The sequence below is a fragment of the Fringilla coelebs genome (assembly GCF_963513975.1).
Source record: "Fringilla coelebs genome assembly, chromosome: 7".
In the NCBI taxonomy this organism is placed as follows: domain Eukaryota; kingdom Metazoa; phylum Chordata; class Aves; order Passeriformes; family Fringillidae; genus Fringilla; species Fringilla coelebs.
In genome coordinates, this window is record NC_140035.1 from 16,829,670 (window position 1) to 16,851,965 (window position 22,296).

At 36.6% G+C, this 22,296-nt stretch overlaps 1 protein-coding gene across 3 annotated transcripts in view; it reads left to right on the top strand.

Moving 5' to 3' along the window:
* The window catches only part of SLC4A10 (solute carrier family 4 member 10), a gene marked incomplete at both ends in the record, with an annotated part of 144,247 nt that overhangs the window by 17,087 nt on the left and 104,864 nt on the right, over positions 1 to 22,296 (top strand). The window contains one exon of one of the 3 annotated variants that reach the window (XM_084209232.1): positions 16,552 to 16,632. The exons of the other annotated variants lie outside the window; for them this stretch is intronic. Coding sequence (XP_084065358.1) covers positions 16,552 to 16,632 — 81 coding nt within the window. Of the gene's footprint in view, positions 1 to 16,551; positions 16,633 to 22,296 lie in introns of those variants that run through there. 3 annotated transcript variants of the gene reach the window in all.

Genomic DNA, 22,296 nt, shown 5'->3' on the forward strand with positions numbered 1-22,296 from the left:
CTCCAACTAGTTATGATCAGAAAATGGATTCAATAGTCTTTTTCTCTTTCTGGAAGAGATTTTTTAAGGTTGAATGATATAAAGTTTCTGAAAATAGGGCAACTGTTATTAGAATAAATGACAAAAATGTACTGAAAGACATTTATCATCTGAATAATGTATTTTTGCTTGTAGGCTTACTTATATTTAGTCTGTGTTATAAATATCACAGTTGTAATAATTTTTTTGGTAGTAGAATCACGATACAAAAGTAACAGAGCTTTGGGCATATTTCCCAGCAACTCGTTATAAAATTTAGACTAAATATAAATATGGAAATTTTTGTGATGTTGCTGAAGTAATATTGCTGTTCATTGAGTTTTACTGACATCTGATAATCACCTGAATATGTATCTTTATCCCCTTGTTTTTAAATGCTGTGTCCATTCAAAAACGCTTCCAAATTTAATTCTGTTGTGAAGTTGTAAAGCCTCATATAAATCCCTGCAGCAATGTTTTATGATTTTCATTTTATTGTCTTACTGACAAGATAAATTTGTTTTTCTAAGTTATATCACCTATCAGATTTTTCTCTCCTCATGTTGTTGTCTCTTGCTACTAAGGAATGAACAAAGAACTTGATTTTTATGTGATTTGTTCTCTGTACCTGATTCCTTTAGGCCAAAAATGTTCTTACCCTTTACAGTTAAAAGCTAATTTATCTGGGAGTCATTATCTGGGAAATGGCTAAGATCAGCAAGGGTATTTACCTCCTGACAATGCAAATAATTTCATTATTGTTTCTAGCAATTGTACTAAGAAAAAGCCTGTTACCTTGTGCTTTTTCAGTCTAGCACTTCTGGGTGTCTGGAAAGTTGGGTATTTAATTTGATTTAATTTTTTGATTCTAAGGGCTTTAATAATCCCACTTTTAAAAGGATCTTCAAGTTTAACTTGAATTTTACAGTGAAAAACTTACTCCTGTTCATTTGAATTATGCCATCCTAAATAATTCACCTCAATGGTCAGTTTAAGTGATACCTTGTTATCATATCTTAAACCATTTAAGCTTTATTTTCCTAATCTCCTTTCTAAGTGAACAAATTTGTTGACAACTTTATGGATTTCATGAAGCTTTTGGGAAATACACCTCTCTCTACTTGGTTAGGTTTTTTCAGGTCAAACCCAAAAGAAGAATTTTAAGAAATGAAATCCTGGTGTACAGCCTATATGATTCAGATTTGTAAAATGCACTTGGTACAGTTAGAAATAGTTAGCTGTCAAAGCACAGGTAGTGGTAAAATATGAACAGAATGGGAATGATCCATCCTTTACTGGAGAGATTATTTGCCACATTTTAAAATTTTTTAGGTATATTCAAATGTTTATTATCTTCGTACCTGTGTTCCTCACACATTAAAAGTGGCGGTGTTACATCATTGTCTGTCAAAAGCAGGAGCAGCATTGTTCTTTCATCTATTTAACTTATTCCAGAAAGGATGCTAGTGATTCTGTTGGGAGACTCTTGAATTTCTTGGAGTCTTGATGTTTAAGGTGATTTCAGAAATTAAAACAAAAATCTTTTGCTGTTGTTTTGCAGTGCTGAGCAGTCAAATAGTCACTCACTGTCTTCTAGTTTATATGTAATGGAAAATGCACTGGGGAAACACATCCTGTGGAATTGGTTCAAGTTCTGCTGTTCGTGAATCTACAGGTCTTCATTAAATCAATGCCCTTGTTTGAAATAACTATATGCATAATTGGACTCATAATAAATCCCTTGCAGATAACTGTGTGAAGCTTGGAGTAAAAGGACTGGAAAGGGTGCATGTGCCAAGGGAAATACTCAGCCAGCAGAGATATGTGAACTCTGGTTAGCAGTTAATTGCAATTGATGCCGTTCATGTGTTACAGGAAATATTGCAACTTTCTCCTGACAAAAGATCTGTGGTTCCAATGCTGTGAGTTATTCTGGAGAGCAAATCATAACAAATAACCAAACCAAACCAAAACAAGCTGTTTCTTTTTAGACACCTCAGTGAATTTTTAGGATCAGAGACTTTACACAACAGTTCTGGTTCTTGTGAATTTGAGTGCTACTTGTGTTAATATGGTCTGCCCTGCATACTTAGTGTGTTATCCTTTCTAAGTAGGTATTTGTTAGTGCTGGGCAGTGGCACGGTATGTTCTTAAGGAACTTGCGACCACACTTTCTCACAGAGGTCATAACTAGGTAGAGGTGAAAGACCTTGCAGCTGAGTGCTCAGAAGTTGTTTTTAATGAGCTTAGGGTTAAGCAGGGAGCATTAGGGATAATAATGTTTGTGAACCTTGTGGGCCGTGCTGAGTTTGAGCCGGTTCCAGCAGTTCTCTTCAGGCCTGGCATGAGGCACGGCTGCCATCTTGACGTGGAAAAACTTTTCGCACTGTGGCAAAATTTGAGAACCTGGTTCACATATTTTTAACCTCGTGTGGATAAAATAAACCCATAAGTGGAGGCAGTTTTTCCACAGCAGCATGGCACTGTGGCTGTGCTGGCTCCATCTGTCCAGGGGAGCGCCCGGTCAGCCTGGCCGTGCGGGACACACGTGCGGCCGTGCCGCTCCAGGGCTGGCGGGATGCGCTGCTGTGCCTTCGCACCAGCTCACCTCAGATTGCCCACGTGTCTGACATTGGACAGCACTAAAGCTTCTAACTCTCCTGGCCATTTATGAAGGCTTTAGCCTTATTTTCAGTCGAGTCTCCTGAACATGGTGCAGTTGGTGCTCAGCGCGAGGTCTGGGTCAGGTGCCTCGGCGGGGTGCTGGCTGTCGATCTCCTCCCACAGCTCCCTGACCTCATGGCTTTCTGTGTGTCAGTGGTTCAGTGATTAGTGTAATTATGCAGGACATGAGACATGACTTCAACTCTATTTGCATTTTTGGAAGGATAGCCCACTGTTTCCATTGTCCCTACAGAGTATTGCAGCTCCAGAGCAGCTCTCACCTCCCTTCCCAAGGGGGCCATTCTCTGGAGGCGTGAAGGTCCCTCGGTTCTTTCAGGTAGAGATGATAAACTGAACTCTAGGGGAGCAAACAAGGGTGTATGGCTTTATAGAATCTTTAGAGAACAAAGCAGTGGCCATCTCTGTCTTTCAGGCGTTGGGCATATTTTTTCAGAGAGTGGAGAAAGGTGAGTGGACAGATGTGAGGACAACACTGGAGCTCAGGCTCTGTCTGCTGTTAGGCTCTGGTGAGACCTCAGGTTTCTTGGCCCCGTGAAGACTGATGTGTCCCACAGCAGAATTTTAGCCTTAAATGAAACTTTACTATTAGAAAACCCAAACAGAGTGGCCTCTAGGCCAGGTGGCTGCTGATCTTTTTTTTTCGGTTCATAAGCTTGTGTGTGGTGTGTTTTTTGTTTAAGCTTAAGACTTGCTTTGAATTTAAGTTCTCTCCAAATTTCATTGTGAGCTTTTTCTCAATCTCTCTTTCTTAGTCTTTTATACTAGGATTCACTTTTTAATGACTGCCTAATGATATCCAAAATGTATTCTGCTGAGTTTAAGAAAGAACTTAAGTACTTTGCTTTTATCCTGAGTAGTTTGAGATCACCAACTTCAGTCCTCTTTGTTACTGTCATTATTCCAGTCATCTTCTGAAGATGGTATAGGCCTTTGTTTTACTGAGAGCACTAACTGGATTTTTTTTCTTTCCAATAACATACTTCAAGATGCTTTCTAGGTTTGATTAAGCCTTTTCAAATCAAGTGGAAAGTAGGGAAATAAGATATGGAATGAGAAAAAAATGTTTTTTAAGCCCAGAGTAGTTTTTAATTGCATGTAGAGCATTACATGGGCTTTTTTTTTCAGTGCCAGACATATGCATTTATATTTCCCACCACCATTTGCCTGGTGTGAGTAGGAGTTTAATCAATAAATTTTTGCTTCTAAGTTTTTTTTTTCTCCTAGCTAGAGCATTTGATATGAAAGCCTTATTCTGAATTACCCTAAAGCAAATGTGAATCTCAGAAAAACTGGGAAAACTGTTTACATTGTAGAGGGAGAACAGATAACTTGTGCAAATAACATCAGATTTTTGTCTTTTTATTAACATCAGCAATTAAGTATTGCTTCCTAGAAACTGATTATGTAAAATTCCCAGTGACAGCATGTTGTTTATGAGTTTTGAAATGATACTTTCTTTGTTAGAGTGCCAATTCCTTTGGTACGTATTTCCTCTGTCACCTGAGGCTATTTTTCCAACACATAACACATGTGATTTTTTTTTCTGCTTTCTGAATAATCAGCTTTTCCTTTTGCTCATTAAGCATAAAATTACAGCCAAGGTATTAATGCAGTACAATACACACTGTATTAAAAGTGACCAGTCTCTACCACATACTAAGTTCTTTTTGTCTATTACCTAATTAACATTAATTAGTTCACTACATTTAATGAATGTTATGTAAAACTCAACATTTTTTACCTTTAGGATAACTTTGACATTCAATCTAATGTGTCAGGCTGGGCTGTGTGAATAATTAATGCACTCTATATTTAATATTTTAGTGTACGGACTACCTTGGCAGACTGGGTACGGCCACGGTGCTGGATGTGAGGGCCCTGCTGGGAAAGGAGCAGCAGGAGCCCCCTGTGAGAGCTCTGCTTGTGGAGAAAAGAAAGCATGAACCCGAACAGATATCAGAACCTTGCTGATGCCAGGTATCCCTCAGCCTGGGTTCCCAGCTGGAACAGAGAAAAAGACATGCTTGGCTCTGACTTCTGCTTTTTGCACCTTTCACCTCCTTTCACTGCTGGTAGCCCTGGTTCAAATCAGAAGTGCTAAATACTACTACTCCTGCTAATGTTGATGATGAGAATTAGTATAAAATAAAATAGATTTATTTCTCAAGAAAAACCTTACACTTGGGCTATTAAAATCAGGAGGATAATGGTTGAATTCTAATTTCTTAAGCAGTTTGAAAAATCGGTTTGACCAAGAACCTGCTGTTGTAATACTTGTGATAGCTGCCCTAACTTCATTATGTCTTGGGTTAAGAGAAATGCAATTACATATAAGGAAAATGATGGAACTGGAAAAGAGGTCAAGTTGAGAGGAGATCAGCCTTTCTCTTGCAATCAAGTGTTTTCAAAGTGTTTTCTGTGACCAGCATGACCTGTTGTGCTTTGGTAGCAGATGAGAATTTTTGGCTTCCTGAATATGGAGGAGGCTGGTGGTCAGCCTTTGGCATTGCCTTGTGCACCATGTGGGTGGAGTGCCCAGCGCTCCAAACCTTCCTCTGTGATTGACACACATGAAGATGTTTTTACAAAGATCAATATTGTCAAAAGCTTCTTTTTAGAAGACCCAAAGTCTTTGCTTACCTCACCAGTACAAAAGTAATAGACAGTATAAGTTTCCATGTGGGCATAATGCCACGCAGCTATAAATCCCACTGGCTGCAAGGCTTTGCACAAGGTCATACTGATGACCTGGAAAATAGGCTTAGATGTAGGAATGTCAGCTTGGTAGAGTGGCTTGAGTGTGTGAGTGAGGGAAAGCAAAATGCATTTTTCTTGGAATGGATTATGAAGTTGCTAGGAAGTACAGATCCAGACTTTTACTTACAGTGTGGTTTTATTCATTGTTTTCATGGGAGAGGTAATAAAGTGAGTATATGGAGCATCTGTTTGAGTAGAGAGCTCCTTTATTCTAGTTAGACTAATTCTGTTTTTCCTGATAGTGGAAGACATATTTTGGTTTTCAGGGTGAGAAAGAGACAACAGGCCCAGATACAATAGTACCTTAAATTCAAGCTCTGATTTGGTTTCCCTTGCTTTCCTAGTTTTCTTTTCCTTGGCAAGTGATTGAGTAGTTTCTGAAGTTAGAATAGGCTATAGATAAGCCTATGGGCTATCGACTGCTGGAGGCTAAGTGAGGTAAGAAAGTAATTTAAAAAAAATAAAACATTTATGAGAATTTTCTTTTTATGACATGATCTGAACTGCTCTTCTTGGCTTATAATGCTCAGTACTATCTTTTAAATTAGTATGAATTATTTCTATTGCATTTATTTTAAATACTTCTCCTGTTATCATTGAGTGAATTTTTAAATCTTTTGTTGCTAATTAATTTCTTGGATGAGTTATTTATAGTGATTCATGTTACAGCTGTAATATTTAAACTGAGTTATGGTAAACTTGGTTTTTGTATGTGTTGTATGAATAAGAACTTTAGTGATGGGAGGAATTTATGAAATAATAGATTGAAGTCTCTGTTCACCTTGCTAATAAGTGGGTGCTGACTGCCACATGTTTGTTTTCAGAGTAAGTTTGTTTTCTTTGTAGTGTAGGAAGAAGGCTGCATTTAAGATTTACATTACTTCTGGCCAGCCACAGCAAAACACTGTAGATAGTTAAAATATTCAAAACTTTTACTAGTAGTATGTGTCAAGTGCCACATTTGAATTATTCTTTTCATGGTTCTCCTTTTGTATACTATTCTCCTTTAATCTGGCACACAACAAAACATGTTAAATTGTAGAATTCATCCTTGAAGACAAAAATTGGGTTGGTGACTTGAAGTGAATCATTATGTATAATGATAGTACTATGAAAAGTAAGTACTATATAGGAATTTGAGAATAGCCAGACTATTGAAATAACAGATGTTCTTGGATTATATTTGAGGTAGATTTTTTGGTGCAATGTATTACATTGAAAGGTAGTCAAGAACTAACTGAAAAATAGGTTTTGGGGAACTAACAAAAATATTAGTCCTTACATATACTTAATGAAGTCAGAATTCCGGTTATTTAAAACTAACTGAAATCTTAATGTATTTTTTTAAAATATCTTCTGCTTCACTTCAGAAAATCTTAACTTTTAGTAATTTATCTGAAAATTCTTCAACTTAATGTGCTCTGTAACATGTTCTGTAATTTCATTACCTTTTGTTTTTGCATAATAAAAGTAGAAGGGAATCCAGGACTTGGAGGTCATCCATTAGAATGTAAACTGAAATCAAGCTTGACAATTGCAATTCCACTGCAACTGCAAATGATGGCTCCGTGGTGTTACCTCATTACAAAGTTGCAAGCAGCTGGCAGTTAAAACTTGCTTCAGTTTCCCACAAGTTTTGTCATAGTAAACTACATTTATTCTTTTTACTTAAAAGACTCTTCATCTTAAGCCAACCCATGGACCAAAATAACTTAAAGAGTTGTCTGGGTTGGTGTCATTAACAGTGATGACAGAATCACAGAATGTGCTCAGTTGCAGGGATGTGGTCTCATGTTCATGTGAGGTATTTAAGTTATCTGGTATTTGTGACTTCAGTATATGGCACGGTGCAACTAAACAAGCCATGAAGTGTGACACTAAGCAGAATTTTTTAGTGCATTGATAACAGAATCTATGCAGGAGATTTACAGCATTTTATCCAGCTGAGTTTTGAAAGCACCATAGCAAAGGTAGCACTGTTTCCTGTGTGAGACGTTCTACAGGTGACATATTTCAAAGTCAGTTTTTAACCATATCCTATCATGAATTTCATGGTATTAAATGTCAAATTTCTTCTACAAAGAGGAAGCAGCACAACATTTTTGTGTCAAATTTGGAAACATTTTTTTTTCTGAATCTTTTTATCAATACTTCAATGTTTCTCCAGGCCTTCATTTTGTTCCTGAGTCTGGTCTGAGAACCCAGTGATCAGGTTTTAGTTCAAGAACATATGTGATGTCTTTCAGGACACTGGAGACAGCACAGGCTGAAGCCGTGTGGCTTGTGAGAAGTGAAGCCGTGTGCTTCTGAGGAGGAGACTGCTGGACAGCTGTTTTGTGAGGAGAATGCCCTTGCCCTTTTCTCTGAAATTTCTGGGGAAATGGCTCACAGTTGTAATTTAAGAAGAATCCTAAGAAAGGGTGTTGAGTAGGAGAGATTTTCTTTCTCACCTAGCCTTGTTATTTGCTTCCAGACTCATCTGACTTTTTTTTTCTCATCAACTCTGAAAACAGTAAGACTTTAAGAGAGCAGGAGGGCCTGAAACAGGGCTGTGCTGGTGGTGGATGTGTGTGGTTCCACTGATGTTCATGGGGTGCAGGTGAGAGAAGGAAAGAATTGTCTAAGTTGGGAACTTTGTGTCTGCCATCCTCACCCTCTGGGGAGCTGGTCCCAGCACTGTTTTTCTTCCTGATGGAGGGAGAGGAAAAAGAAAAGCCGCTGGCTTTCTCTTTCAGGACAAAGGGGAAGGTTTTTTAGCCTGAGTTTATTTAGTCATGATAGATCTGATCATTTAGGTTTTGGACTCTCAAACAGTAGCTCTATTTTTGTGTGTAATTCAGAAAAAATCTGTTATGCTGTCCAGGTTCATGTGATAGTTTAGGATGACAAGTGATATGCTTTCCTCATGTCTATATGTATGGTGTATGTGTAAACACTGAAAAGAAAATGACTGCTGTCCACAGGAGTGGACGTTTTTGCTTTGTTTTAACTGCTGCTTATCATCATAAGACAGGCAGCAATGAAAGCCCCAACTCCCCTTCAAAAGCAGGAAAGTCTCCATGATGGGAATGCATCTAAGTTTTACATATTCTTCATTTTAGTATTCTTTTATCTTTCATTGTCCTCTACACCTTTACACTTTCACCAATGTCTTCTACCTAAGTAGGTGGCTGAAAGGCAGTTTAAATGGAAAAGCAGGCAATGTCTGACTTTTTAAGCTCCTGTGGGAGACTCTGTATGTTCCAATGACCGTTTTGTCCCAATTTTCTATCTTTGAAGCAATCATTGGCTTTTTTTTTTCCTTGAGGTCTTAACATTTTTATCTCTGTCCTTGTGCTATTGAGCATAAAATTTGGTTTTAAATATTAAAAAAAACCCATATGGGCAATTTAAAACGTTTTGAATTGTCCCTGGAAATGATACGTTTTCTCCTGTTTTTATAAAAAAAATCTATGAATTTGTCTTGTTTAGATAGTTTGTGTCTCTGACTTCATAGTTTATTACAGAATAGCTCAACATCAGCTTTATGCCCTGCTTCTAGTTTTGGGGGGGGCTATTCTTCTCTCCTTTCTTTCTTCTTACATAAACCAGAAGAGGGCTGCCCCCAGCCCGGTGCCTGTTTAGGCTGGGGATGCCTCACTTTGCACCATCATAAATAAGAAGTTTAGCTGTTAGTGAAGTGTGTGCTGCTTGAACAGCTTTTCTGTGTCCCCTCGAAGAGAAAAGATGGCAAAGTAGATCTGGTGCAGTTAATCCTAGCTTGTTTAATCTCCATGGGAAATCCTTTGTTAACTTTGTGAGAATGCAAATGTTTGTTTCAGAGATCACATTTTGGAATTGATTTTGGAATAAACTACTTGTTAATTTTTTTTTTGGTAGCTGTAAGCGTGATAAAATTAGGTACTAATCTTTCTGATAAACTACATATTTATGTGATAAATTGCACTCATAAAGCATTTTTTGCTGTCTTTCATTTTCCTGTTGTATGGTTTTTTGTCAAGACTAACCTAATCCTAAATGATACTCTAGTAATAGCTCCTTTCTCCCATTACCTTCTTTCAAAGCAGTGACCTTGCCTCCCAATCCTTGCAATTCTCATCCCACATTAGTCTTTTAAGATTCCAAAAGAGGGTATTTTACATAGGACCAGTATTAGGTTTGTGCTCTGATATTTAAGCATACAAACTCACTTGTTTCACATGGCTGAAATAAACAGTTAAAACAGCCTGGAAGTTTTGGGGCTAACTGATATATCCAGCAATTTTCTTTTGGATGAGCTTTGACTGAGGAATATTGTCTAAAATCAGTCTTTATTTATTGTCATTCTCTTTAGAATCAGTATACTTTACAGCAAATGAGAATTTTTGAAATCTGTGTGTTGATAGATGAGTTTTTAAAATATCTGTATTTGTATCTATATTTTATAGATAAAGTAAAACTTTCAAAGGACTATGATGTAAAAATGATGTGCAAATAATCTGGTATCTGGGGTTTGGCAAAGATATTCAGACATTTTGATTGCCTAGAAGTATAAGTGAACTAATGAGTAGTGCAAAGCTGAATTTGTATTCAAATTATGTCAAAATTTTTTTAAAGAGAGAAGAAACTATGTTGAACCTGTTCTGTGCCTTTTTTCCTCTTGTTTGAACTGAAGCAGAGTTTTTTTTCTGATTTAGAATATGTTGTAGTTGGGCGTAACCTTTATAGAGCTCTTCCTTTAAAAAAACGTCTGGGTTCCCAGCTCACGATGGGTGTGCTGCTGCCATGGCTCAGCAGTGTGTCAGGGTAATTCTCTTAAGCTCTACACAAATCAAAAAGATTATTGAAGAATGCACAGGCACTTTTCTTTTTGCTTAGTCTGAAATAGAAGGGGCTAAATCCCCAGGGGATAGAAGTTATATAATTTGGTGATGCTATGCTGATTTATGCCTCTTGAGAGTTTGCCTGCAGCAGAAGCTGGAGGTGATGAGAAGAGATTGGATGAGAGAAAGACCATCCAGGAAAAATTCATCAAATTTGTCATTCTTGAAAGGACCATCATAACATATGGTAAGGCATATCATTTACCTCAGGCTCGGAGGAAAATGATTTCTTCTAGGAGAATATTAATTTTATTTCTTGATCAGCTGACAGGGTAGGCTTTCTCCTGGCTGGTCTTCCCCTTCTGTTTTCTCTGAAGGGAAGGATGGAAGCTTGGAAATGTCTTATCTGTAGCAGACAAGCAAGTTGGCATTTTGCCATCATTTTCTGCTAGCAGAGAGGATAATGGTAATCATATGTCAAAATTTAACATTTCTCTTCTTTGAAAGAGAACTTTTTAATGCAAAATATTTAGAAAAGTCAGATCTATTCTGAGGCAGATAAGGAGCTAGGATTAGTGAGCTGACAATTTTTTCTTAGGCAAAAGGAGTTTTTCTTCCTCTTCAGGCACAAGGGGGAGATGAAAAAGGATCAAAAGAAACAAACATATGAGGTGTGTAATGTAACTAGGCTGCAACTTCAGAATTGTGTAATATTTGAGAGACACCCAGAGCAACATAGCCTCTCCTGCTGCTCCTTCTGTGGGAAGGCTGTTAGAACTTGCTTTGCTAATGAGTTCCAGCCCGTTTAATTAAATTGGTATTTCTTTGTTACCAGGAAAGTAGATTTCTCTTGTGCTATACAACATTGAGTCCAAATTCCATCATCATCTTTTTGAGGAAGGGAAAGTGTTTTCCCATAATCAGTTCTAGCATCCCCAGTAGTTGCAATTTAGGCCCTTGGTCAGCCATGTCCTTAGTGAGTTAATAAAAGTAGAAGGGTTTTCCCAGGCTATGGCACAAGTTACCATACTGGTGAGATGCTTAAAACGTGGAAAGCTTCGCTTTCTTTTTAATCAGAAAAGGAAGGCATGGTTGTTTTAGATAGAACCTATTCACCTTCTATTCACACACTTAAAATTTGCCATTTCAGTCTGATTTTACAGAAAATTTTCTAGAATACACGATTTATATAAATATAATTTTGCTTAGAAAATAAATGCATGATTGCAAGCTTTGAGATCTGTATTCTTTATTTTCTGTATTTTTCCAAGAACAAGTGTAAGCAACCATCTGTTATATACATTATAAGATTGCTCCTCAGCAGTCTGAGAGAAAGGAGATGTCAGCCTTCTCCTACATTATCTTCTGGGAAATGTGATGCCAGACATTTTAAAATAGTTTTTGAAGGTAAAATGTTGGAAAGAAATCTTGGTTTGAAGCTGTTTTTTCTAAATTTATTCCAATTTGTCAATAATATGCAATGTAGTGATCTGGATCATCAAGGGCTGGCCAGAGGTACAGGCTTGGGTTTTAAATTTAGGATTCAGCCATACTACCCAGTGGGGTATTTGGGAAGGCAGGTTTTAATACAGCTGCATTATCTGCTAGGCAGATTTGGAACCAGGCAGTTAATTTGCCAATTTTGACTATGCATCCATGGTTCAGGTCTGCCTGTACTTGTTTCTTATTTTCTTTTACAAATGTTTTGAGTTTCCTTAGCCACAGTCATGGTTGTCCACAGATGAGCTGATTAGACTTATATAATGCCTGCTGACATAATCCCAGGAGAGTCTTTGGGCAGTATCTCATTTGAGATGTCCATAAAATAAAACAAGTTTAAACTGAGTTAATAAAAATAAACTTCAATTTCCTAATGATCTTCCTTTTTCCCTAAAGAAGGATATTAATACTTTATCCAAACCCCAGTAATATAATGGGAAAATTGAATAGGAGAGACATATGTAGACTAAAAAAGGTAATAGAAATAGTCCTCTCATCAGGATTAAAGGAGAATGGCTATCATTAATTACTTTTCAGCTTACTCCACTCAACTACAAAGATAAATTTTTAACCTGATCTGAGCAATCAGCTAAAACTTGGATTTTTTAATTTATTTTGGTTAAGAGAAATTGCTGTGCTTTTTATATCATTAATACCATCCTATGTATTGAGATGAAACTTTGGTGTCTTTAGTACATGAGAAACCAACTGTTATCATGCCTTTCTTTTTTTTTTTTTAATTCAGGTTTCCAAACCAATCAGTGTTGGGTCTCATTGCAATCTGTGCATTTTCCTTTAGGTTCTGTCCTTGATATCAATTCTGCTGAAACTTAAATTTCTGCTTTTTTCTTTTGTCAGTGTTTTCATATCTTTTAGAAATAGAGGTGTGCAAGATACATTTTTGTGTGTTTTGATTTCCTCCACTTTCAGGCCTCCAGCCTCTGATAGTTAAGCCACCTGAAATTATTGATGATGTACTATGGATTTGTGCTTGTTACAAATCTATACCTGAGTTTCTTTTTCCTTGGCCCTTCTTTCTTGACACACCTATGCAGATCTCTCTTTTAGTTTTTTTTATGTTAAGCTAAACAAAGCAAATGTTTTCAGTTTCTCCTCAAATTTTCCCAGACCATTGTGGAAATCTTTCTCTTCCAGACAATAGATGATCAAAATAAGAACAATAGAATTTTAATATAATTAATTACTGCATTAATGTTGATATCTATGTACTAGAAATATATTACCTGATAAATTAAAAATTTCATATCATTCCATAGGGACATTTTGATAGCTCGTAATTATTTGTGATCTGCTTTGTACCGAAAATTTCATCCACTGTAATTTTCAGCTGCTGAGGTCTCAATTTTCAGCAGAAACTTAATAATCAACAAGTTCACATATTTTCATTTTGCTGTTAAATTTTACCTCAGTTTTTATTCTTGTGGTCCTAGAGGTAATCCATGTCTTCCTGGTACTGTTCCAGTCTTCATATATATTAGCAGTGCTTTCCCAAATCAGAAATTTCTAAACTATGATTTTTTGGCTGTAATTCATCCTATGCTCTGGTGATTTATAAAAATATGTAGTAAAACTGGTCCTGCAAATGATGGCTGAGAAATATGCATTTGTATTGTTCTTCTAGCTCTTTTGGTGCAGCACTACATAATTTCACCTTTCACAGTCTCCAATATCTTGCACTAATTTCAAATGTTCTTTATCATGATCATCAGTACTAGCAAACACAGCTTACACTTAATTTGAAAAGCTGAGTGACAGAGCTTCTGTTGCTTGCTCCCTCACTGCTTAGGTCAGCTCTATTTGATATGAAACTGATTTGTGGTGGATTCAAAGTGAGAATGATCTCACCTTGCATAATTCACAAGAAATGACTTTTCTTTCTTTTTGTCCTATGAAGAAGAATGAAATAAAATCAAACTATATTTGTGAGTGATTTTTTGTATGACATAAAGTGGTACTTTTTGATAATCTAAAGGGGATGGGTTACACGACTTTTGCTTTAGCATCTCAGAATAAATAGCTATATATTTAAAAATGTTACTGTATTTATACCCTGCCTCTGCTTTAACATTGTTAATGAAATGTTAAAATTTTCACTTCTGCAAAAAAGTAATGGTATTGACATGAGGAAGAGCATGGAATAAGTTCAACGAAAGTATTCCTTTAGCTGGGATAATGTGCACAAAGAAATAATATTATATTTCTGGGTGCACTTGTAATTTGTACTGAGATCTTAACCAAACTCAGGAAAACAGTCTTCTACCTTGTGTTCTGCTAGTTCTTGAACTCTTCAGGTGTCCAGCTGGAGGAGAGACCATGTACCCTTTGTGGGCAGAAGCTCTGAAGTGATGTGTTTGACAGCAGTGGGGAGGGCCCCTAGCTGCAGTTTTTCACTCTCTGAGTGGGGATCATCATGCAGTACAGGATTTGCACAGGGAGAGCCTACATAATATTTATGAAAGGTTGTTGGCAGTCTACATTTTTATATCACTTCTTACCATCTTCCTGGCCTTTGTATCCTAGCAAGAAGCTTTTGGGGACTTGGAAGTGGCAACTTAGAGATGTGGGGTTGTACTCCCTTACATAGTTGTGAGTAGATACTGGACAGAATGAATTCAGAACTCAGGGTTTGTACAGGAAAAAGTAACTTAATATATAGTGCTGGTGTATTATTATTTTTGCAAATTACCTTTGGAAATAAGAATGTTACTGTTGGAGATATTCCTATTCCATACTGATGCCAGGAAAGCTGTTTTCTCCTTTCATCGCTAAATTGCTGTTTGTTTTTTGAAGGGCCTTTTTGTCTTCTTCTGCATATGCATTTATTTTTGTGTGCATAGATTTAGTAATATTTTCTGGTTTGAAAGTGAATCAATGAGTTAATCTGGAGCATGTTGAAAAGTGGCATTTGAGAACATGCCCAGTGTTCAGAAGTGCCTCCCTGACTGCCACTGCCAGCAGCAGTAAAAAGACAGCGTCAGGTTGTTGGACATCAGGATTAACTCTCAGAGAACATAAAAAGCAGCATCAAGTTGGGCCTTATCTGGTTCTCTGCTGCCCTTCAAAGCTTCACTGACTGGCTCTGCCAGGCTGCTGGACACTTCACTGGACACCCTGTACCCTGTGTGGCTGACAGTTCCCTTTCCCTGGAGATGTAGCATCCTTATGTTGAGGCAGTTGCACACTGGATAAAGTAAAACCAGTTAAAAATGGCAGCAGGTAGCTTCTCCCTCTAAAGGGAAATATATGGTATTAAGGGATGAGACCAGTTTGCTTTTATCAATGCCATAATGTGAATGACTGTAAGCTAAATTTGATTAACTCTTCAGTTACACAAAGGAGCGATTACTACAACTGTATAATAATAATGTTAAACTAACAGGATGGGATCTGGGTGAATTAATTTAGAACTACTTGCTTCTACTTTCAGCTTCTGCTTATATTTTGAAGTAAAGAAGGACGTCCAAATTAATTTGAATAACACTTGAAGCAAGCTGAAGTTAAATTAGGGTAAAGTTTTTTCTTCCAAGTTTTATTTGTCAGTAAAATTCAATTGGTAGCAAAGTGTTTCAGTATGTCTTGAGAGAAAATTCCTGTGTATTTAACCAGATGAACTGGATGCCTCAAAATTAGTATCTCACTAAGTGAACACAAATAATTGTTCTATGGATCTGGAATTTAGAGAAATTGCAAAATGATGCTTTTACCAGTTTGGTGGCACTGTTTCATCTTTGGTCTGTGAAGTGTTTTTTTTTTTTTTTTTTGTTTGCATGATTGCTGCCATAATACTAGCAACAGTAAATATAAATAATGGTCTATAAGAATATATTCCACTAGGAAATTTCACTTTGTGTAATTCACTTTGTGTTTTAATAAAAAAAATCCAGTTATTACTTTGTAGTCCTAATAATTTAAAAATTATTAAGGAGGTTGCTGTACATTGTTTGCTTAAAAGGTCTCTCGTATCAGAAGAAATTCATGCATGATTGTTTTGTTTGATATCAAACCACATTTTTGCTGTCATAACACTGGCACATTTTCAAGTCATGCTGTTTTCTGGCTGCTAGCAGGGAGTAATGGAAACAATGCAGTGATCATGCAATTTATTAAAAATAGACACTAAAATACTAGGCAAGTGATGCTTTTATTTCAATAGGGACTAGGATTCATAAGGCTTCATAAAAATAGCTGTTTCAGCATCACAGAGGAATTAAGATACCTTGCTGCCTGTGAGTTGTTTATAATTTATTTCTGATGATTTTCCTTTAGATCAGATTGTGATGCTTCTCGTGAATGGTGACTGTGCTTGCTGAGGAGTGGTCATGCAAGCAAAATCTGATAACCTCGATATGTCACTTCATCTGCCGTTTTTCTTTCGTTAATGCAAAGCTGGTTACATAATATCTAATTTCTCCTTTAGCTGACCAGAGATGAAAACAAAATCTATAATGGCAGTGCTAGGTTTTATAAAAAACGCGAGTGAGGAGTTGAAGGATGTGGCTTGTTCTGTTTGGACGATGCAGGATTGCTTTAAGCAGTAAGCTTACTGTTTTCAGATGGCATTAGCAGCATCAGTGATATAGCTGTGTCAGCCTCCTCGACTGCTGGATGTCTGTAATCGCACCGAGGAAACTATATTTAAGATCTGATATCTTGAGGGTAATGACTCCAGCACTTACTGACGGACAGAATGGCTGTTAATGCTTTCTTCACTAGCCCAGAAGATTTTGAAAGATAGATAGGTCTGTGATGTACTTTGATAAGACAGGAAATGCAATTTTTGGGGGTCTCTGGAAATAGAAAGGTCATGCAGCTTGGAACCGGTGAGACATTACAGTCCTTAAGTCATCAGGTACGACCTCATGATTTATACTAATATTTCTAACACAGGGTTTGTTTTACAGTTTTAGGTCATTTGCAATCTCTTTGTCTGTGTAATTGCTTCATGTTGGATTTGCCACAGGATTTATAGGGTAGACTGTTTACATAAGCAGAGCAATGTATATCTTGGAATTGTAATGTGCTCATTTATATTTGAAAAATGTAAGGCTATTCTCTATTTATTTTCAACCTGTTTTATTGTGAATATGTTTTCTTTTAACTGATTAATGATGAAAGGTTATCCCTTTGCTGTAAAGTAAAATGACAAGATTGTATTGCATTTTTATTTTGCTTTATCTTTACATGACACACAAAAGCTATTGTGATTGTGTTTGTTTGTCATATGAAATGCAGTATAAGGCAACCGTTTACCTACAGTGCCAGGTTATTTAAAACAACGTATCACATTGTGTAACAGGACAGGGCTATTCTGCAGGCACAGATCTTGCTTCATTTTGCAGCAGTAGATTCTTTTTCTTTTTGCTTCATTTCAAATCAGTTTTAAAAATAGCTCACGAAACATAACAGTGAAAGTTTGGCAAGATAACTCTCCTCTTTTTAATTATTACACTCAGTGACGCATACTAATACTAATGGATTGTAGAAGAGAAGATTAATATCTTAAAAATTTAGAATGTTATTAAAAACCAGATTAATTTTATTGAAGCATGTATCTTTTTTTTTTTTTTTTGTATCTGCTGTCAACTTTATTTCAAGACTAATACTTGTGGATCTGCTAATGTGTTGTGATGATGTATAGGAAAGTCATAGTACATGAAAGAAAACAGGTATATGGGTATTTTACATAGGAAGACATTGGCCTAATTTCATATATGGAACACAAAATAGATTTGGAGATACTGTTAGCACTTAAGGTGTTGTAAACGTTAGATAATGGCTGATGCATTCCCTTGAATGCATCATACAGCAATTATATTTAAAATTGTAGGAGAGATTTATTTTAAAAAGGGATATTCGACTCCATCTTAAGAAATTCTACATATATTTGCAGAACATTTCCATGGCAACGTGTTTGACCATGTGTTTTAAAAGCTCAGCTGAAGCCTGAAAGTAGTGGCGATTTTCCCGTCTCTTGCTTTACCCTGTGGAGCAGCAATTTTCATGTATAACTGGACAGTAGAGTGGCAGGGGTGGGCAGTATTTTCTGACCACAAAGCACAGGATTAAGTGATCAAGATTTAAAAATGTTTTTATGTATCCACCTAGAAATGTAACCATGTAAGTCATGGATTTGATTTTGCATTTATAACTATATTCTGGTTTCACCCCATTTAATAACATTTTGCTGAAGCCTATGTGTGTGGGAGACAACAGAAGACCAGACTTAAGTTTGTGCAGCAATGGTAAAAATGTCTGTCTTTTAATTTTTAATTAAAAATATATTTGTAGAAAATACTGTATTACATGTACTGACCATAAATTCCAGTTTCACAGTCTACTTTATTCATCTTACATTCTTATTAATAATGGGCAAAGACTGCCCTGCTCTTAAGCTTGATTAAGTTTGGCATGATTTAACTATACCTTTCTCTTGCTACGAGATCCTTTTAATCTGTTAGAATTTATTTTCAGTATTTTGATGTATTAGTCACAATGAGTACATTCTGTTTCTTGGCATTGGAATGAAATTCCTGAAAGTATTGGTTTCATGGTATTTTGGTGCTTTGCAGAGTATTTATAGACTTTTCAATAGGACCAACCCTCCCCAGCTTCTTTGTTTTCCTTATTCAGTTTATAATCTTAGCTTCATTTTGAAGTTGTTCCTTCTTTGCTCATTTGAAATAATTAGATCTCCACGGAATTTTGCATCTGGAAGCTACAGCAGTAGGTTGTGCTTGTCCTGGACTCTCATCACTTACACTAATTCTGCAAACTGCATTCTGTGGATTGCTTTGGAATGTATCATGGATATAATCTCCAGTAGTGCAGTAGACATCTGTTGCAGCCTGTTGATGATGGAAAATGGATTGGTGAAAAATGCTTGCTTGTGGAAGTTTGTGCTTAGGTCATTCTGTTTTGAAGCAACACTATTTCTGACTATTGCAAGTGAATTTGAATATATTTTTTCACTCAAAGGACATAGTCCCATTAGGACATAGGCCCTTGTTGATTTGGAGAGACTAGAGAGTAATACCCCAGAAGAAGTATATATATTATATATAATTATATATATATATTAAGAAAGTAAAGTTGTTTTGTAAGAGAGAAAATTGCAGCAAGAAAGCGTTAGAAACATGAGAGTAGGGAATTAGACTGAAGTGATCTGAAAACTTAAAACTACAAACTATTTTGCTTGTTTTACTTGTTTAAGTCCCACCTCCAGCCCCCTAAAAAAGAAAAGTTTGAAAGAGCCTTGCTGATATTTGCTATGTACTCTTGCTGCCCAAGAGCAGTCATTGAATCCAGGGCACTGTGTTAGTAGCAACTTCACAGGAAGACATTTTTGTGCCTTCTTTAAAACTGTATCATCTCTCTTCAAGATGATTGGTACTGTCAGTATTTAAAGAATGCTGTGTAAGGAAGGATCTCTCTAAGTAGAGAATTCTTTTCCTTGACTGAGCATAACGAATACACATCCACGAATATGCATTTCCTTATCTTTAAAACATTGCAATTTACAGGACTCTCTGATAAAGATCTTGCAGCAAAACACTGTTTTAAGAACAGTTGGGCAAGAAGCCAAATATTTGTGTAATTTACCAGTTTTGAGCAAGAATACTCTTACTCGTGCACATACACAGTTGTGGTGCTTTTACTTGTTACTGGTTGCTGTCCTGATCCCACAGTACTGGCTTTTTTTGTAGGTTGTAGTGCCAGTTTTTAAGGAAATGAGAACACTGGGACAAATGGGAGATTGTGACCAAACATTTGCAAAACACTAGAAGCAAAAAGTACTTTCAGAGTTTGCTGAAAGAATTAAAGTGTTTTTGGTGTAGTCTCCTACTTAAGACATGACCCTCTTTGGTCAAATTCTTCTCAGTAAGTATTTTAATTCATGTTTCAAGTCATCGGGCCTAATGACCAGAATTAGGGATGGCTTACTATAAGAATATCAGAAAGGTGTAAAATGTAAAGTAACATAGCATATATACAAAATAGGTAACTGCATGGTCACAAAATACATAGCTACACAAGGAGTGTTCTAAGAATGTTCCAATCTATTTAGTGTTCCAAGAATATCATCACATGGTCAATCTGAATAAAGATTATTCAAAGCGGTTTTGCTAAGATGCAGGATGAAAATGTGAATAAAACAAATAATAATAATCATAATTATAATAATAAATTATACCATGGTAATATGTTAAAAAAATTTAGAATAGAGTGATATTTAGTCCCCTAAAATTCCTGTAGAAGTGGAACCACCTAAGATGAAGTGGTAGGGAAGCTGAGTATATTAATGCAGGAAAAGCTAATGGTTATGCATTACTTTGAGTGGAATTTTTGAGAGAAGGAGCTACCTCAGTTCATTCTCTCTCTCTCTCCCTCTTTGTCCAACCCATGCGTCTCTTTTCACCCTCCCATTCCATAATGAGCCTCCTAAAGAATGTGACTTATTCATGTTGTTTCTTGTTTCTTTGCAAGACCATGTTTATTTTGCCTTACTTATATTTTCAATAAATGTTATTAATTAAGAACCCCATTAACATGAGTGCTGTTACACTACTGCGGTCAGTGGCTTTGCTGTCAGAATAACTTCTTTTAAGTAGAAGCTGATCCATAATTCTGGTAAATTCCTATTGCTTCGTTAATAAACTCAAAATTAACTATGGATCACACAGAGTAAACTCCACGCTGCTTGCCATGATGTTCTCAGTGTGACCCTAAAATTGCTTTCCTGGATCATTTAAACAATGTATGTACCAATAAGGAGACCACAAGATGTGACTGGTGATAAGGTGGCAAAAAGCTGCTATTCCCTTATTATTAAGGGCACCAATTTTTTTCTTATGTTGAAGTGATACTTCTAATATTTCATTTGTTTCCATTTGCTCTTACCCTGTCCCTGGGCAGCCCCAAGAGTCGGGCTAGGTCCTCTCTACATTACCACCAGTGAGGGAGTTGTATGTCCTGATAAGACACCTCTGAGCCTTCTCTTTGCAGGCTGGAACAGCCCCGGTGCTCTCAGCCTCTCCTTTGATGACCTTTGTGTTCCTTTACTGGGCTTACTTCATTATGTCCCTTTCACTCATGTAAGAAGGGAATCCAGACCCGCCCAGAGCTCTCCAGTTATGTCTCAACAAGGCTCAGTAGAGGGGCAGAATCGCGTTATCCGGTAAGGACACTTGGATTGTCTGTTAACTAGTCAATTAATTACAGAAAAATTTGCACAGAAATCCTTGAAAAATGAGGACTAAATGAACAGAAAATTAGAATTGGTAATCTTGTGGAGAAGGAAAGCTTTGAAAATAGCTTTGCTTCATTCATAGCAGTCATTTTAGTGATGAAACCTCCTGTTGTTTTGAAATGTCTTATGTGGAATCTACATCCCCCAAACCTAATTGACATAAGCAGAGAATAACTCCTAAAGAGAAAGGCTAGGCTAATGTTTTGAGCTAAGCAAACTTCAAAGTAACTGAATAAAAGGATATTATCTAGTATGATATCACTAATCAAAAAACCCCAAAAAGGTAAACGGAATGAAACATGACCTAGAGGGATTTAAGAGTTGTGGTGTTAGTCAATTTGACAAAAATAATTTGTTAATTTCTAGTTTTGCTTGAAATTCAGAGTGAACTCAGAGTTCTCAAATGTTCTCAAGCAACCATCAACTGATAAAAAATATTCAGCTTGGTATATTGAGTAATGTGAAAAAAAGAATTAAGGGACATGAGGGAGTGTTGAGGTATAGAAAATTTTTCTCATTTCGATAATAGCTTCCCTCTGTTCCCCCAGACTGCTTAAATTAAACAAAAATTTATATAGGAGCCTTCAGTGATTTAAGATCCATCCATTTCTCTCCTGCTAGCATAATGAGTTCACTTCTTTAAATTTTCTTTATTAAAGATTTTATGCAGGCACGCAGAGTCATTAAAATACATGTGAGGAATCATACCCATATGGTTTGTATCCACATTTAATGCAATTAAAATATTCCAGCCAAAGCAGTCTATGTCCCAATACTGTGATTAGAACTTTCTGGGAAAGGCAGTGTCATGTTTATGTCTGAATCCTGCAAGTGGAAAAGGAGAGGAATACCTTGTCCTTATACTGATTAGGGGAGCTCCAGTTGTGCAAGAAAATTCAGATATGTAGTTTGGAGACAGGAATTGGTGTGGTGGAGACCTAACAGCAAGTTTATGATACGAGGGGATGAACTATGCTTCGGGTGAGTTTCTGTCTGAGAGGTAGCCATGCAGGTCAGTTATACCAGCTGATGTCACCTTTCAGTTAATTTTAAAAGGATATTTAAGTGTTTATGTTCTTTTTTCCTGCTAAGGTTATCTGAAATACTTTAAACTTGAAAAACAGCGATCCTTCTCTTTCCCTTTTTTCCTTCCCATTATTTTCTAACTTTTCTAGTCCATTTTGGTGAATAAAGAATTTTAGACTCCATACAAGTATGTGTGTCTTAAGCGGTGGTTGTGCACATCAGAACTTGTAATTTAAGATC